General features: G+C 38.5%; 1 protein-coding gene across 4 annotated transcripts in view; it reads left to right on the forward strand.

Moving 5' to 3' along the window:
* Nucleotides 1–19,223, forward strand: part of LOC149207892 (helicase-like transcription factor CHR28) — a 101,069-nt gene that overhangs the window by 10,388 nt on the left and 71,458 nt on the right. For all 4 annotated transcript variants that reach the window (XM_089395884.1, XM_089395885.1, XM_089395883.1 and 1 more), the window contains exons 5-7: nt 12,067–12,138; nt 12,228–12,305; nt 12,465–13,371. In XM_089395884.1, the coding sequence (XP_089252010.1) occupies nt 12,067–12,138; nt 12,228–12,305; nt 12,465–13,371 (1,057 nt within the window). The remainder of the gene's footprint in view (nt 1–12,066; nt 12,139–12,227; nt 12,306–12,464; nt 13,372–19,223) is intronic.

Here is a 19,223-nt window from a genome sequence, read left to right on the forward strand (position 1 = left end):
GGTATGTGATTAGGTGTGGTCCCCTAGGGTATGTGATTGGATTCTATCACATATGAGGGTATATGTTTGGGATTCTAGATCAATGTTGTAGGGAGTGCCCCACCAATGCTTGTTCCCCTTGGAGTCACACTCTGAGCAAAGCATCTAATGAGTGTGCTTCCTAAATTTTGGGAGTGTGCTGTAGAGGAATTTGAGATGCTCCTTGCCTTGGGCACTTTGGAGGATTGTTTTAGGATGTTTGAGAGTAGTTCCAATCTCATCAGGGTTCATGGGGAGAAAGTAGAGTTTAACATCCCATTCAAAATTCAATAGACTTAATAGTTTTCAAGGTTTCAAGATTGACAGGATTGCAACATTTTCATTGGATTTTATCACGTATGAGGGTATGCCATTGGCATTTAATCAAGAGCACCAAGCCCTTTATGTACCCCAATGTTGGTACATAAAGATGCCACCCCATTCCACTGCCATGATCCCCATATCCAAGACTAGCTACAACATTAGGGGCTTCATCTTCAGTTTCTCTTATAACTTCTTCTACATAGTTTCATCTCGCTTTGACTCCCCTACCACTATGTGTAGGCCCATGCAACTTCTTCTACATAGTTTCATCTCGCTTTGACTCCCCTACCACTATGTGTAGGCCCATGCAACATTCATGGTTGTGCAAAGAGGAAGGAATAGTATATAGAATCATAGATATTAGAATAATTGTTTCTTCTTTTTCACTACTCTATATGACCCAAATTATATATACGTAGTATATAAAACTAGCTCAATTATTGCTTTGGACCTTTCAACCTTCATTCTTCGATTTGTAGATGGCCTATTTTGTAAAAATAATTGTTTGGTTATGTTATTTTTGACAATTGGTGGATAACCTATTTCATTCCAAAAGTTAGTGGTCTACTTTCGACCTTATATTTGGTTGTAGTTGCTAGAATCTAGATTTTAGATGGTTGATGCTTGAATGATTAATCATTTATGTAATATGAATGCCATTTCTACCTTAATTAATGTACAAATATGCATGTTTACATATATTCTACTACTAATTTGGCGTTTTGCATGTTCTTTTTAATATAAATGCAACTTGTGGTTAAAGTTAAGACATTCATCAAGGCTCAAGGTCGTACACCAACAAGGCTCGAAGCCATTACAACAATATACTTGATATGGGCTCAATATTTCACTTGTGGGAATCAAACTTTGGTGGGGAGGATAACAATCATTCCTCCTAATAAATTGCGATAAATCCATTTAACTCTCTCTCTCTCTCTCTATATATATATATATATTGAATTAACTCTCTCTCTCTCTCTATATATATATATATCCAATTAACTCTCTCTCTCTCTCTCTCTCTATATATATATATATATATATACATTTAACTCTCTCTCTCTCTCTATATATATATATGTATGTATGTATGTATAAAATTGTTGTTGCTGGAATGCTCCCCTGTTGAGGCTTTGTGGAAAATGACAATCTTGATGCTCCTACTCCCTAAAATGATCTAGATAATATCTTGCCCTTTTGCCAACATATTTTTGACAAATGCATGTTATGTGGATAGCGGGGCATCTTGTCACATGACATTAGCTCAACAATTTATTTCTAGTCCAATAAAGTAGGCCTTAGGGGTTTAGGTTGATCTTGGTGATGATGCCAAGTACCTGGTAGTGAGAGTTGGTACCATTTCCTTATAGCTCTAGTTAGGTACTTGGTAGTAAGAGTTGGTATCATTTCCTTGATGTTTTGTTTGTTCATTGTCTTGATAAGAAATTGCTTTTAGTTTCTGTTATGTAGGATAAGTGCTATGTTGTGGAGTTCAAGAGCTAACTAGTCCTTGTTAGGTTGAAGGAATCTATCTCAAACACAAGCTAGGTAATATGGGTTAGACAATGTGATCTTTATGGATTGTAGGGTGAACCTATTCAAGTCTTAGTTCATAAGTGACAACTTGTACGAGTCATTGCACAAGAGGATGGGGCACTTGCATCATAAGGCATTCCCTATTCTGAGGAATATAGTCACAAGTCTAGTAGAGTTCAACATAGAGTGTCAGGGAGTATGTAGAGGGTTCATACTTGGCAACCATGCCAAGGTTACATTCATAAGTAGTGAGCATAGGTTTGAGGAGATCCGAGACCTAGTGCATTTGGATGTTTGTGCGCTAATGTTAGTATCATAAATTTTAGGAAGCATGTATCATGTTTCCTTTATTGATGACTTCTCTCAAAAGGCTTGGATTTAGTTTTTAAAGACCATTGACGAGGTTTTTAGTAGGTTTCAAGATTTCAAGTTTTTATTTTTAAGGAACGGATAAGGGTTTATAACTTTATATATTAATAAAAATTGGAATTTGGGCCAGAACCCTTACAACATTCCTCAGAATTTTGACATACAACACTTTCACTAGTCCACAAAATGGATATTATTGTATGTGACATCTTTTCCTTCCTATTCTAAATACATATCTACTAAATATTTTGCAGAAAAAACCCTAATATCAGAATGTACTTACACAACAACATAATTCACCAAAATTTACAAAGCTATAGATAGAGAGACTATTAGTTTCAGACACTAAGGCCACCCAGTTTGCTCCAATCTTATCCCGAGGTTCCAGGCCTTCGCCGGTGACGAGTTTTATTCCTTTTAGGGGCAGCGTTGGTCTTGACTGCCTCCGCGCCATTCTGATCAACACCATTCTTCATTTCCTCCATAGCAGTCACCTTTGATGCTTAGAGTTGTAAGTTTTGCATGCACACCGTCCATGAGTTGCTCCAAATAGCTCTGTTGACATTCTTGCTTGGCTTCCATATAAAGTTGAAATGATTGCCTTTTGCCGCTGTGCCATTTCCTTTTGCTGTTGCATTGTCGCCAACATGCCTTCAATTGAATCCAACCTCTCTAACATGCCTTCAATTGAATCCAACCCCTCTAACAACAAGCTGACATTGACATTCTCTAAATTTGGCGGTGGGTCTACCATAGTAGGGAAGAACCACTCCATGGGATGAGCCAACAAACAAGTGAGCTTCCATCATGCACCGGGTCCCACATAGAGCAACAACACACATTGAATCTGAGGGATCTAATGACCCTTTAAATAACCAAGGCATGACCTTTGCCATGAGCCCAAATGGAACAGAGAATCCATACCTCGACCAAAATCCAGATGAAACTAGAGAAGAGACAATTGAGGGATACAAAGGGATGAAATTGACTCCATCTCACTGCAAAATGAATGTTTCTCTAGAGCGAGGAAGTTCGCATCAACTCCCATCCCAATCGAATTAAATTCACATGCCGCATAACATTGGGATTCACAGTTTGGGAATGCCACCTGTTAAAATAATTAAGACACAAGTGCCTCAAGTCTCTGTGGTCGAGAATTAAATGTACGCTGCACCTCGATGCCAACATTTTCTAAAATGCGAGCTGAGATCCAAGTAGATTGTGGGATATGAGCTGGATCCCTCACTCGATTAAGTACTAAAGTTCTAATGATGATGAATTTGCAATTAAAACTATGATAACTAAGATTTCCAACCATAATTATTGAATGGGAGCATATTGAATTAAGCTTTGATCCAATTCAATTCTACCTTGTTCCATCGTTGCCCCTTTTTTCCCATTGAACTTGCCACTAAGTTTAATTGCTTGTACATGTGGAAGAACTCTAATTGCTCAAATTGACTAGCAATTAGAGTGATCCTTTGAAGAATAGGAGGATGATTTGGGCTTTTAGCATTTTCTTGGTCTTGACAATTGGTGAATAACGATTATTGAGTCTTTGAATATCGATGGTTCGAGAACATTCTTATGAGTGCAATTTCTAGGCCCTTTAAATAACCAAGGCATTACCTTTGACATGAGCCCAAATGGAACAGAGAATCCATACCTTGACCAAAATCCAGATGAAACTAGAGAAGAGACAATTGAGGGATACAGAGGGATGAAATTGATTCCATCCCACTGCAAAATGAATGTTCCTCTAGAGCGAGAGTTCGCATCAACTTCCATCCCAATTGAATTAAATTCACAGTTCGCATAACACTGGGATTCATAGGTATGCCACTTGTTAAAATGATTAAGACACATGGGAGGTTCCTTAAATCTTTGTGGCTGAGGATTAAATGTACGTTGTACCTCGATGCCATCATTTTCTGAAATGCGAGCTGAGATCCAAGTAGAGAGTGGGATATGTGTTGGATCCCTCACTCGATTACGTACTAGAGTTCTAATGATGACGACTTTGAAATTAAAACTATGATAACTAAGATTTCCAACCATAATTATGGAATAAGAGAATGTTGAATTAAGCTTTGATCCAATTTAATTCTACCTTGTTTGGTTGTTGCCCCTTTTTTCCATTGAATTTGCCACTAAGTTTAATTGCTTGTATATGTGGAAGAACCCTAATTGCTCAAATTGACTAGCAATTAGAGTGATCCTTTGAAGAATAGGAGGATGATTTGGGCTTTTAGCATTTTCTTGGTCTTTGACAATTGGTGAATAACTATCATTGAGTCTTTCAATACCGATAGTTCGAGAACATTCTTAGCGAATGCAATTTCCAGGCCCTTCCATAGTGCTAGGTATTTGGCTTGGATATTGGTCGCTATGCCCAATCCCTAAGTATATTGAGACTCAATTTTATTGTCGGGGTGAAAAAGAACCCCTCTTGCTCTTGCCTCCCGTGAGGATTTCAAGTCTTTTGTTGAAAATTGGATAGGGAAGGGTTTATTTGTAAGTTATAGTGAGACTTCAAAGGCTTATAGGGTCTATATTCCATAGATGGGAAGACAATAATGAGCAAGGATGTAAAATTGTGGAAGACTTTGCGTCAAAGAAAGCTCATGAGCCCGTTCTAGTTTTGTTAGGAGACCTTGATGGTTCACTTAGAAATTGAGGGATGCTTACGAGTATGTTGAGACTCCTAGGAACACATTTAGAGAGAGGAAAGTTTTGAAGAAGTTTCCAAACTACATGGCATTGATGAGAAACATCCTAGATTTCATGCCTTCCAACTTTTGGGAGGCAACATACCAACATGTATGGTGGGATGCCATGGTGGAGTACACCTTCGTCATGAAGAATGATGTTTCGAACATAGTGCCAAGATTGGAGGGGAAGTTAGTAGTGAGTTAGAAGTGGGTCCACATGATGAAGCATGAATGGTATCATTCAAAAGTTCAAACTCAAAGCAAGGTTCATGGTGAGAGGGTTTTCTTAGAAAGATGGAGTGGACTATAAGGAGGCATTTGCTCCAGTTGCCAGGTACACTTTCATTAGAGTAGTTATGTCTTTAGTTTCATTTATGAGATGGAGGATACACCAAATGGATTTGAAGACAACTTTCCTTAATAGGGTTATCGAGAAAGAATTGTACATAGAGTAGCCTTAGGGATTTGAGGCAAGTCCCATGTTTATAGGTTAAGGCAAGCCTTGTATGGACTCAAGAATGCATTGACATCATGGCATTCTAGGATAGATGGTTATTTACGAAGTATGGGCTTCACCAAAAGTGAAGCAAGTGCTAACTATGTTATATATCTGTTGGGATTGATCTACTCATTTTGGTGTTGGATGTAGATGACCTATTTCTTGTAGGCATAGAGATGCTGAAGGACATTGGCATGCTGCATTACTTTTTGGGGTTGTAGGTTTGGCAACGACTAGGGGAGATATTCCTTGGGCAAGGTAAGAATGCAGTTGAGAGCTTGAAGAGGTTTTGGATGGAGCACTGCAAACCTATGAATACAACTATGATTACTAATTTGAAGAAGGTGACAACTTTAGATTCAAAGTTGGTAGACTCCATGTTGTATAGGCATTCAAGAGGTTCCTTGATGTATTTGGTCAACATTAGATAAGATATCTGTTTCACAGTGAACACCTCGAGTAAATTCATGGTGGAGTTGAGGTATGAGCATGGTGTAGCGACAATCCATGTTCTCAGCTACTTGAGGGGCATAATGGATCATGGTCCAAGATATCTTGGAGATGGTGAAGTGAAGTTGTAGGGGTTTACATGAAGAGCACCTCAAGGAGTTGCTTTAGCTTGTGTTCAATGCCGATATCATGGTTTAGCAAGAAGCAAACTTATGTGGCACTTAGCTTAGTAGAGGTAGAATACATGGTAGTTATAAGGCCATTTGGATTTACAAGTTACTTGTAGGATTGTTGATTAGGAGTTGGATCCCATGGTCATTTACTGTGATACTTAGAGTCGCATCAAACTTTGAGAATCTAGTATTTTTGATAGGTCCAGGCAAAGAGAGATCATATATCACTTCATACGAGGTAGGATTCAAATTTTAGAAGGGAGTTGTGAAGTTCTTGTATATTCCCATAGAATAGGAGGTAGCTAATATTTTGATCAAGCCCTTAGCAAAAGGGAAGGTTGAAGCATTTAGAGGAAAACTTGGATTTGTGTAGAATTCCTTCCTTGCTAAGAGGGTGTGTTGAGAAATATACCTTGGCTAGGGATTTTTGCGCAAGTTCATTGTGAATATGTTGGAAGTAGCTTTAGTTATTTTGTAATCCATTCAACGAAAAAGTGAAGAGCTTTATTTTTTGCTATTGAGTCTAATATAATATATTTCATGCGTTAATGAATTAGATTAGGATTAATCATAGCTATACATCTCATTGAGAGATTAGTGTTTCAACTAAATGTATAAAAAGCAAATCAAGATAGAGAGTTTAGACAATTTTTTTTAGATAGCAACAATGATAGGAAGAGAGAGATTAGAGTGCATCAAATGGGAGGGAGAGCACTGTACAACAAGTTGGTATTGTTGGAAATACAGAGAGGGGGGTGCATCAGTGTTTCATTATTTTTTAACTATTTTTATCTTTTAAAACATTTGATGCACACAAATCATGAAACACAAATCTATAAATAAGAAACACTCATACAATTTTTCTTTGTAAACATTTTGTAAACTTTCTTACAAAGTAAGCTCCAACTTACAACTTTCGTAGGTACCAATCTACAGGAGATTTCATTCCCCCAACTAAGCACCAACTCAGCAAATGTAGGTACCAACCTACAGGAGACACCAACCCCTCAACTAAGCACCAACTTAGCAAATTGTGGGCACCAACTAACGTCTTGACTCTTCAAGTTGTTCCTTAGAACTGTCATTAGTAACTTTTGATCCTTAACAAATTCTTTATTGAGTTGTCATGTAACTTTGCAACCCTCACGTTTGTGCCTTCAAGCTTGATCACAACCACTTGACCTGTACACCTTAACTTTCTACTCTTCAACTAGGCTTCTTGATTAGGCTCTTTACACTTGATCTCATCCATGTCAATTCTCTGCATTTGATCAAGAAAAGCTTTTCCCATTTGGCCCTTCAACTTCATCAACTCTCGCTGTTCACTATTCAGCTATCACTGTGTAGGATTATTATATGTTCAAAGAAAAGGTCTGCCCACCTGGCAGCTTGTACTTAGCGTTGTAGATTTCTTTATGTTATATAGGGCTTTTCAACACACTTGGAACCAAATAGGCCTATACTACCTTTAAGGTTTTGCTTCTTGCGACCTATCAACCTTTTCACTAAACACTTACCCTATGCAGCCCACAGGCCTAACACAAAAATTATGCCTTCAAGCTTGATCACAACCACTTGATCTGTACACCTTAACTTTCTACTCTTCAACTAGGCTTCTTGATTTGGCTCTTTACACTTGATCTCATCCATGTCAATTCTCTGCATTTTATCAAGTAAAGCTTTTCCCATTTGGCCCTTCAACTTCATCAACTCTTGCTGTTCACTGTTCAACTATCACTGCATAGGATTATTATATGTTTAAAGAGAAGGTCTGCCCACCTGGCAGCTTGTACCTAGCATTGTAGATTTCTTTATGCTATATAGGGCTTTTCAACACACTTGGAATCAAACAGGCCTATACAACCTTTAAGGTCTGCTCCCTGCGGCTTATCAACCGTTGCACTAAACACTTACCTTATGCAGCCCCCAGGCCTACCACAAAAATTGTCCACAATAGCCCTGTTCTTACCGCACCTTTGTCCACAGTAGGACTTGGTCCTATCATCACCTCAACATCACAACTACTTTAGCTAACAACTTGCCTAACATTGCATTAGCCAACCAGACTCGTTCTCCAAAGTTCCATGCAATTGTTCTCCAACGAAGCTCAGACACCTCAAAAATCAACCTAGAACTTGGTCTATAATAAGACCGCAATGTCACCCACAAATCAGACTTGAGCGCGACCTTCAAAACACCATAAATCAACCTTCAAACCAAACCTAGACTCAACCTTAAATGGACTAGAACTTGGCCTACCCTCAAAACTCTAGGACTTGACCTTCAAACTAGGGTTGAAGTTTGCCTTTAAACACTAGAATTCGGCCCCCATAATAGACCTTAAACTCGGGCCTCAACAGGACTAAAGTTCGGCCTTCCAACAGGGCTAAAACTTGACTTTAACAAGGTTGAAACTCGACCTCTAGAACAACTTTGCAACTCGCCTTCTAACCAAGACCAAAAACCTTCCTAAAGAGTGCTAGAAACCCTTATAATAATGTGCCAAAAACACTTCATAGAAAAGCTTTCCAACTTGGATGCACTTCACTCGATTCATGAGGTATGAACCTCAGAATTGCTCCTTCACTTGCTTAGATAGACTCGAATTTGCTTGAGCGAGTAGCTAGAAATGCTCCTTCTCACCCTATTTATAGTGCATTTGGGTTCTAGATAGGCTGACTTGTGCACCTCCATGCCCTGAGAAATGTTTCAAGAGGTTGAACCGCCACACCTTGGAATTATGGGTTGCAACACCTCCACCATTGGACTCACCAAGTGAGGGCTTGAGAGTGTGCTGATGGTCTTGCATTCAAGCTTTGATTTGCATTCCCCCTAGGAAAATGCTTAGACTGTGCACTGGCAGAGACACATTTTGATAATGATCTATTGCCAAACCATATAACTGCACAAGATGTTAGATTTTGGGCGCTAGAGTCAATGCACACACACACACCATCTCTGGTAATAGTCTCAAATTAACAAAATAACTGAAACACACTGATGTGCCTAACCAGAAACAAATTTTGCACAACGAAACTTGTAAAGCCAGCAATTAGTGTTGAAATGTCTAAGTCTAACCTGTTAGAAATTTTGTTGCATTATTTGGTTTATTTCACCTACTTGTTTAATTACTGAACAAGTTATTTAACCATATAAATACTGAAATAAACACAAATGTAGTCTCAACCATCTACAAATCATCAAATGAAAGAAATAGACAAACACACAAGGGACACCGTTATTTTTGGACAATTGTCCCCGGGAAAACCCGACTTGGGAAAACCGGTGCAACAGTTATGAGGGTTTTATTATTAAGCAGCTTTTCTTGAGTACAACTGGGTGCCAAATTGGCTCACCCGACAGAGAAATCAATCTGGTAGTAATACCTCTCTTCGGAAGCAGATATTCAGCAAGTCTGCTCCACGAAAGTCTCTCCAACGCCTCTCTGAGGCTCTGCGTCAGCCCTCCTGGCCTCTGCGTTAGCCTACAGATGCTCTGCGCTGGCTCTCTGGCCCTCTGCATCACCTGCGTAGGCCCTTTGGCCCTCTGCGTAGTCACTCTTGCCCTCTGTGTGGCTCCTGTTGGTTCTGCGTCTGCCTCTCTGTCTCTGCGTTGGTCTCCCGATACTATCTTTGCCTCTCTGCTATGCACTCAGTGCCCCTCGTTGCAACTCTGGTCACTGGTTTGATTTCTCTCGCAAACCCCACTCCGGAAAATTGAACTGATTGATCAACTTGGTGTATCTCCAACTGACCCTCAAGCCTCCTCTTATACTTTTTCTGTTGAGTCTTCAATGACCGAGATTAAATCTCTAATCAACAGCTAAGATTAGATATGGCTTGATCCATGTCATTTAGAACCTTCTCACCCAGTTTACCCATTAATATTTTTATTTTCTTAAGTTTAGACTTAGGAACCCATTAAAAATATCAATTATTTTAATATCTCTCTATCTGGGTGGAATTTCCCCAAACCATTTCTGGGCCTTGGAGATCTCATGTGCTTTAGCCTCTCCACCAATTTTCATGGCTAGAGCACATCCGATGCTACCCCAAATCAACAATTAGATCATGCATACCAGGGAAAATAGTCCTTTTACAATGCTCAGTAAAATGCCCTATTACATATACATTTACACATTACATGTACATTTAACCCCATATATGCCTGCCACCCCCCTTTTGGGGTCATACTATATACATTTAACCCAATATATGCTCCCCATTGGGTCATAACATAGTATCGTTGGGGCCTTGCATGCCCTTAATGAAATATCATTTATGCAATAAAGAGCATAAAATGTACATCTCTGTCTTAGTCACTGTGGATGGTGAGTTTTAAAAAGAACTAGAATTTTGTTGAATCTCAAACTGTTGCAACTTGAATGGTGGATGATAAGTTTTAAAATAAATATTACTGTTCATTTTGTTTTTAACTCAAAAATCATATAAATAAAACTATATTTATTTATTAGTCTTGAAATTGACTGATATTTTGGTCAAATGTGTAGTTAAATAATATTTGTATATGTTTTTCGTTTTAATGTTGGAAGCATTAATGAAATTTGCTTATTCTCTTTATCGAAATTAATGATAAATTTTATCATCTCTTCTGCACTGGTGATTTTTTTTTTTTCAAATTTCAGTCTCCTGGAATTTGGAAAACCAACCAGGTGACTTAGGTTACCGAGATAATTATCATTTACAGTCACCCTTTAGCTGGAGAAAACTAGCAAAAAATGATAAGGAAAGAACTTACAATATAATATGGTTAGTTTTCAAGGATGTTTCATCAAATTCTCCCTAATAGACATCTCTGTGAAGGAGCATTCAAAGACCATAACTATGATTATTAGAAAGAAAGGTACACATTGTTATAACAGCTTGCTGTTTTGCGATCATTGTTCGAATCCAAAGATAATGGATGTAGAAAGTGACATTACATAGTTAATAACTACACAAAACACCAGAGCCTATAGGCAGGGTCTTAGTCTATTTGTTTTAACCAGTTATAGAGATTAAATTGAGAGTCAAGACAGACTCAATCCTAAATATGTCAAATGAGAATAGGGAAGCCTACAATAACCTACCATCATTCTTGATGTAAGATGATCCCTACATTGTTACCTTCACTGTGAGCTGTTTTCAAATGCTTATGGTATTTGTGACTGAAATGGAAAAGTAACTTGCTAAATAATATATATTGGGTGGTGATGTGAATGGTGGCTATATGATATATTTGCTTTATATTAGAACCTCAAGTTTTTAACCACTTAGCTTAGTTTTTAACAAGTTAGGACCGTAAGTTTTTAATAGCTTATGATGCCATGCCAGATCAAGAACGCACTGAATTGATGGAAATTTCACGTTTAATCTGAGTGTAGAATGCATGTCTGTTTGCACTTTGGTTGACAATCTGTGATGATGAAAAACGTTTGCCATTGTATGAAGTAAAGTGATTTATGCTACGTTGATAAGTTTTTTGCATAAGCAAGGAATGCTACTTTTTTCTAAGGCACAACATCTCTATCAATAGGAAACAGTAGTATGACAGGATACCACTTGGTTTCTCTCACTGTAACAAGTATCGCTGCTGTCAGCACTTACATGATTTTGTAGCCTATGGCCTTATCTGTGGACATGGCATTTGCCTACTTTTTCTCTTTGCTCTTCCCACTCTATGTAGTGTAGAAGTCTGGACTCTGGAGACATCTAGATTTGCAAATAAGACTATTTTTTCATTATTTTAGTCACTAGTGATTGGAAAGTTGGATATAATGTGTACAAACATGGGATGAAATTATGAATACTGGAGTAGAAATTTGCTTTGAAAAATAAATGCGTTTTATTTTTGCACTATGTGAGTGTATTATGTGGTTTAGATATCTAGCAGGATAATATGCTGTCTTCTTTCCATTTTGTTTTTCCTATTTTATGTAAATTACTAGATCCTGCAACTTAACATTGATTATCTCCTTGATCTTCAGTACCAAGATCTGCCAACAGTGGAGACTACGCCTGATGATGGTCTTATGTCAGTACCTTTGCTAAAGCATCAGGTTTGCTTCATATCACTAAATGATGGTAGCTGATCTCTCTGCAATTCTTATCATATGCTGAGAGCAATATAATGAATTTGCTTTTACAGAGGATTGCATTGGCTTGGATGGTTCTACAAGAGAAAAACAGCATGCACTGTGCTGGTGGTATTCTTGCAGATGATCAGGTTAATTGTTCACTTTGTTCAAACTTAAGTTTTGTGCTATATGTTTCTAAAGCTATTTCAGTACCAGTTTATGTTGTTTGCAATATCCTACCTAGGATAGATCATCTGCATAGGAAGCATTTATAATTTCTTGAGCATTTTATTTTTGTTGGATAACAGGGGCTTGGGAAGACTGTCTCGGTGATTGCTTTAATTTTGAAGGAGAGGCCTCCTAACAGATCTCTTCAGGAAGATTCAAATCAAGTAAAGGTTGAAACATCTGCTGTAAATCTAGATGAAGATGATGTAGTATCAACATGTTTGGAGAGAAAGACATCAAATAATGATGCAAATGATATTGCTTTGGAGGAATACATTAAGGGGAAAGAAAACACATTTTCTATGAAGAAAGGCCGACCGTCTGCCGGTACTTTGGTTGTGTGTCCAACAAGTGTTCTTAAGCAATGGGCACAGGAAATCCGTGACAAGGTTACCACAAAAGCCAATCTGTCTGTCCTGGTCTATCATGGAAGCAACAGGACAAAGGACCCTGATGAGCTGGCAAAGCATGATGTTGTTCTGACTACTTATTCCATCGTAAGTATGGAGGTTCCAAAACAGGATCTTGGAGACGATTATGAAGAAGTTGAAAGAAATCCTGATGATTCTGGTCTAATCGACCCTTTTATTCTTAAAAAGAAAAAGAAGACGTCAGAGAATATTAAGAAGACAAAGAGTAGAAAGGGAGAAAATGGCTCCTCAAGTGAACCTATTCCTCGCCCTCTTGCAAGAGTGGGTTGGTTTAGGGTGGTTCTAGATGAAGCTCAGAGTATTAAGAATCATAGGACCCAAGTTGCTAGAGCATGTTGGGGTTTACGGGCTAAACGAAGGTGGTGTCTCTCTGGGACACCAATCCAGAATTCTATTGATGATCTTTTCAGCTACTTTAGGTTTCTTAAATATGATCCATATGCTGTTTATAAGTCTTTCACTTCCAAAATAAAGTTGCCAATTTCCAGAAATCCAATTACAGGATACCAGAAGCTCCAAGCTGTCCTGAAGACAGTAATGCTCCGGCGCACAAAAGGTGAGATTCAGAAATATTTTAAACTTTCAGACATTGCTATCCACAATCGAGAGTTTTAGCCTAGTTCAATGCTTATCAGTTATTTCACTTTTCTAGAGTGCTTTTTGCCTCCATAAATGAGTTCCAGCGAGGTTGGAGTCTGTATGGTAGATGAAATGTCTCTCAAATTCCTTGCTTATAATACGGTATTGATTTTTTATAGGATAAATTTTCGCTGAATTGTAATTTTATTTTATGTGTACGGTGCATTGGATTTATCTCTGTTTTACTGCCTCTCTGTTCTTGGACAGTATTCCTGCACATCCCTGGATAATACACTCTCTCAATCTCAAGGCAAATTTCTTCAACTGTGTTGAAATGAAATTGGCCTGTGTTCTGATATATTCAAGCCTATTCCAAACAATTTTCAGCATGTTCATTGTGATCTTAGGCGCTGCATTGGCAAGCTTGTTGCTTGTAAGAGTTGTAAACATAGGATGTATTTTCTTTCTTTAAAATGATAAAATGTCTAAGTTCTACTGGGTGTTTGAAAAGGAATTAGATGTTAAAAGCATCATTGGCAAACATCAGGAGTTGACAAAAACTGCTGAGCTACGCGCAATAGAACATCACAGGGCAGTAAAACACCTGCGTTGCCATCAGCAGGTTATCAGCCTTAGTTCTAGGAACCGTACCTATTTTAGGGTACTGTTTGTTATTTGGAATCAAAGCTCTCAAAATTGGTAGATGAGTTGTGGACTGTTTCTGGTAGCAAAGTAACCACTCTTACAATTACCTAAACCTGAATCCTTATTGCACATTTTCTTTCCTTGCCTTTTTCAAGCCCCTGAGATTTTGCTTTGGTTAATGTTGTGATGCCCATTTTATATGGGCAGCCTAGTTCTGCATATTTGTGGTAGGGTAGAGATTAGAATTTTCTGACAAATTTCAAACTGCGGGGTTGGGGAGCGGGGAGAGGGGTTCTGTTTTTGGATTAGCATATTTTTGGCTGCATGATGAAACTTATCTTCAGCTTTCTACCCTTGGGACAGGTTTTTATTTATAAATACATACACAGGTGCAATCTGGATTGTAGAAGTTTTTGATAAACTCATGTCCTGTGTACACGCTCTTATAAATATAGCTAATATATGAACAGTGATAATGTTTGAGTCAGTGAGATTTTTTAAAAAAATTGTGGGGCTTTACTTCATGAAGTGACTTTAGCTTGTCTGTTTTGATATAAATTTCTTTTTTGTTTTATTAATTGTATACTATGTTTTGAGAATCTAGACAAAGTATGGTTGTTCTAGTACTAGAAATTATATGCCGCTTTCATCATGGTTACAGGATCCATTTTCATGGTGTTATGCATGTTTGTAGAACTCAACCATTGTTTTAAAAAGCGGCTGAACTGGAACTGGAATCAGCTGGTTTGTTAGACTTTCCCATGAACATAGCACCCGGTATTTGGTTCTCAGCAATTATTAGTGGAACAAATACATGGTCAGATTCCTAACACATAAAAAATATAGCGGAAGCAAAAAAGGTTACTTGATCTGAGTCACACACACATAAACAGATTTCTGCCCCATCAACAGTGCTTCATTAATAAATTAATCACAGAACTTACTTGGGCTTTTGTCCTGGGATAATGGCCCAATTGAGAAAATACAACACTGATGACCAGCCACACTGCATTTCTCGCAATCTTGTGCTACTGTTGTGTTTTAGCACCTCACATTAGGCTCAATTTATAACTTTCCTAAGCTAAGATTGACGATTAAAATTAGCTCCTCAAGCTAACTGAAAATAAGTGTCATTGCTTTATTTAACTATCTTATCTTTAGCATTCTCTACTTTAACTCAAGTACAAGCCATAAATTTAGCTTGCCTTACATGCACATCTCATGCATGTCATACACAACACATCAACATGCGTGCAACTCACTTGCACACTGTGCATGTCGCATGCAATTTCCTAGCGAGGCAAATCAAGTCCCTTATAGTCAAGACACAAGACTAGAAGTACCTTTCAAGCTACAAAGCTGAACACTCCCTCCTTGCGAGGGAGGTACTTTTGGAAGAACCCCCTCCACTTAGATTTGTCTTCAAGTCCATCTTGTTGAAGAATCTAGGGCAATTAGGTGTAGTGTGATTCTTCTTGACTTGATAACAATTTGTGGAGCCTTTTTACTTTTATTGTTAGCTTAATCTTCTTCCTCTTATTAATGCATGTGTGTGTACTTCATCAAACTGATACCAAAAGCATAAGAACAAGAATACAAGATGTTGGCTCTCTGCCAGGGCCACAACCTCTCTTCTCTTGAGAGGAAGACCCTTTAGTAAGTTTCTCTTATTGAAGCTTCTTATTGATCAATGCCAAACCCTAGACCCTTGACTAAGATGTTCTCCAAGCACAAGTCAAGTCCTTCCTCTTTTTTGCACTTGGTTCCCTGACACATAGACTTCCTCCTTCCGACACTTTGCTCCAACACTTCATCCTCCTACTTTGTTTCTTGTCTAGAGATAGACCTTCCTTGAGTGAGCCTTCTAGATGAGATGTTCCTCTTCTATCCTTTGATCAAGTAGACTTCTTCTTTTGTTGACCAAACGAGATCCTTCTTGAGATATGGGTATATGACTGTATTGCTGTTCTGCTGCCCTAGTTTTTCCACGTGTGAAGGGTACCCTTAGTGAATTAAGGTCCTTTCACCTTCGCTAGAGAGAGAGACTTCTTCGCTTGACTTGGGAGGCCTTGTAGGCCTAATATCTAGCCCAAACACCAACGAATCTTGCACTGAAATGCTACTACTGTTATATCTGCAATTTGTCCTCCTTCTCTTCGCATGTGTCACTGTTTCTAGCCCTAGAAACAATCCTCTACCTTCGCTGAGTTTCCTCCTTACTTCACTACACTTTTGGGGACCCTTTAGACTTGCTTCTACTTTTTCTCAGCTTATCTCTTCATTGATTTCAGAGCTTGCATTGTTGACTTTATGAGGGAGTGGACAACCTCTATATATAGAGGACTGCCCCTCCTCTAGGCCGGCATTCTGTCTTCAAGCTGACTTGACCATATCTTCATTATTTTCTTCGTTTTGCTTCTTTTGGAGGACATTGCTGCATGGAGAGGACTTGCACTTGTCTTGGAGGTATTCCTTTGACCTTATACATAGTGTAACATGCTCTCTAAGGGTCTTATATAAATATATTGACCTTTTGACTTCCTAAAAGCACTTAACCATGTGCTTGACCTACTTCAATGAGCAAGAAACTCATTGACAAATAATATAAAAATAATATTTTTTTTCTTCAATAAATATAAATATCAAAAGTACATTTATGAAGACCAAACCTAGTTACACTTTCTTCAACACATCTTAGTATATGTAGCTGTTCCCTTTGACGCTGAAGCCTGTCATGTTATTTGACTTGAAACCTAAGCTGAGAACCTATCACATCCAACCATGCTTCGAGGATCCTGCTTCTGAGCATCCGTCAATGCCATATCATACCAATTGAGGCTCCCGACAGTACTTGAAGAATCACTCTTCCTTGCTACTTGCTTCCTCTTAGTAACAGACATTATTCTTGTATCCATGATCCCCTTGGATATACCCATAGGTTGTCCCAACAACCTATATGACTGCCCCTATCTGATGCCAAGCACTACAGCTGTATCCAAGGTCGCTTCCTCTGAATATAGAAACATTTGTCCATCTCAGAACAAAACTCTATATCCAGCATCCTCCAAGGTTGATATTGAGAGCACATGTACCATCAACCCTGGAACAAACAACATTTCTGTCACATCCAAAAATCCTCCTGACTCTAGCTGGAATTTGACACATCCAACCCCCTTGATAATGGCATGCGTGGTGCTAGATCCACAACTCACATTCTTTGAAAAATTGTAGAACACTAAGCTCATCCCTGTCATGTGATGGGACGCTTTACAGTCCACTAACCAACCCACTGTCTTCATACACAACAATACTACTGTCAAAAACTCAGGCAAATAGAGAATATTCCTTCTCAAATTTCTCTGATGTAGCCACCTAATCCTCCTCCTTCTTGTTTGGATACTGGCTCACATAGTGACCAGTCTTGTGACATGCAAAGCACTTTACTTTGCTCATGTCCTTCACGGACGTTGATCCCCCACTTTCGTTTACTTTACCTTTTCCCTTTGCAGCGAGATCAAAATTCTCTTCGTCATCCTTTCCATCACGTTGGCTTGTAGTTTTGGAACGTCTCCTTGTCTCTTCCTGTACGAAGTCATCCCACAATCTGTTCCAACTGGGCAGAGATAGAGATGGAGATGTTGTCAATGGTACTCATTTCTATATCTATCCCATTTCGGAGGAAAGCCACTCAAGGCTGATATGACCAACTCTTCACTATCAATAGTTTCCTCCATTGTTGTCTTGGCGTTTCTCAATTTCTCCTTCAACACCATCTTCCTGTTTTGGTTTGTACTCTGGTACAACTTGGTTAAGGATGCCCACATCTCATAGGCATACTTATTCCCCGTCACATGAGGTATAACATGGTCTTTAATGGAGTCTAGGATTATTCTCTTGGCCTTCACGTTTATCTTATTAAATGTAGCTAACTGCATAGGATCTGTAAGAATATTTTATGTCAAAGTTTTCAGACTTGGATTTGACTATAATTTTTTGTTAAAATTTTCATATTTTATGTCAAAGTTGTTAGACTTGGGTTTGAGAAAGACTTTGATGTTGCGGGACTTGACAAGGCTTGGTGACTTGGCAAAACTCAGTTCAAGACTTACCAAGCTTGACATAGAGAATATTTTTTGTAAATTTTGTACGATTTGAGTCTAAGATTAGTTTGGATAGAGTTTAGTGAGTTCGAGTTGAGTTTGAGTCGAGTCCAAGTTGAGTCTCGCGGACTTTGTTGAGTACATTGAGTTTATACGAGTACCAAGTCTTAGGTTGAGTATTAGTTTAGTGCTTGACTCAACTTTAACTGGGGAAGACTTGTGAGACTTGTGGGAGACCCATAAGTCAATCTTCATTGCTTTATGTCTTTTTAGTATTGGTTCATAAACAATACATTGATTTGATTTGGATCAGAGTCTTGTTCGACCTGTGATCTGTTAAGTCAAATTTCGAATTTTGAAACATTGAGCTCAACACATATCATAAGATAAGATAATATTATTAATGTCCAACAAATGGCCACAAAAGTAGGTTAGTGGGACTAAAAGATACATTTAGTGTGAATACAAAGCCAATGTCCTAAAACAACTCCTAGATAATGCCAAAAACAAGAGAAAGAAAGCAAAAGGAGTTCATAGGTAAGTGTCTAGCTAAGCGAATCGCTAAGCTAACTGATATATATACATACATACATATATATAACTATGGTATAAGTGCAATGGTCCTGAGAAGTCTAGTACTAGAAATATAGAAATATCAGTGTTAATAGAGAGAGATGGACATGATGTCAAGGTCTCTTGATCCTCATATAGAGGGTGAGGGGGTTGTGGGTTGGGGTATTGGATCACTATCATAATTGTCAAGCACCTTGTTTGGACAATCTAGGGAGTGTGGGATCGAGGAGGCTCTACTCTCCTACCATCCAAGGTTGAAGGAAATGAACTCTACTTATGACCTTGTGTCGTCGCTAATTTTGAGGGGTAGTTTGACAGGCAAGAGGTGCTTTGCTTTGGAACCATTTAGAGTTGGTCTCTTTATCACTTTGATGATGTGTGGCTTGTGTCTTGGTGCGACAACTTTGAACACACCTTGAAGAGGTCAGTTGGATGCTGGGAGTGAGTTGAGGGGAGACATGAGGTCTTGTCACTGTATGTTTTGAAATAGTTAGGAGATTTGTTAGTTGTC

The sequence above is a fragment of the Pinus tabuliformis genome, chromosome 1_2, assembly GCF_031772625.1.
Source record: "Pinus tabuliformis cultivar Carrire ecotype Pingquan chromosome 1_2, CPIR1, whole genome shotgun sequence".
NCBI lineage: Eukaryota > Viridiplantae > Streptophyta > Pinopsida > Pinales > Pinaceae > Pinus > Pinus tabuliformis.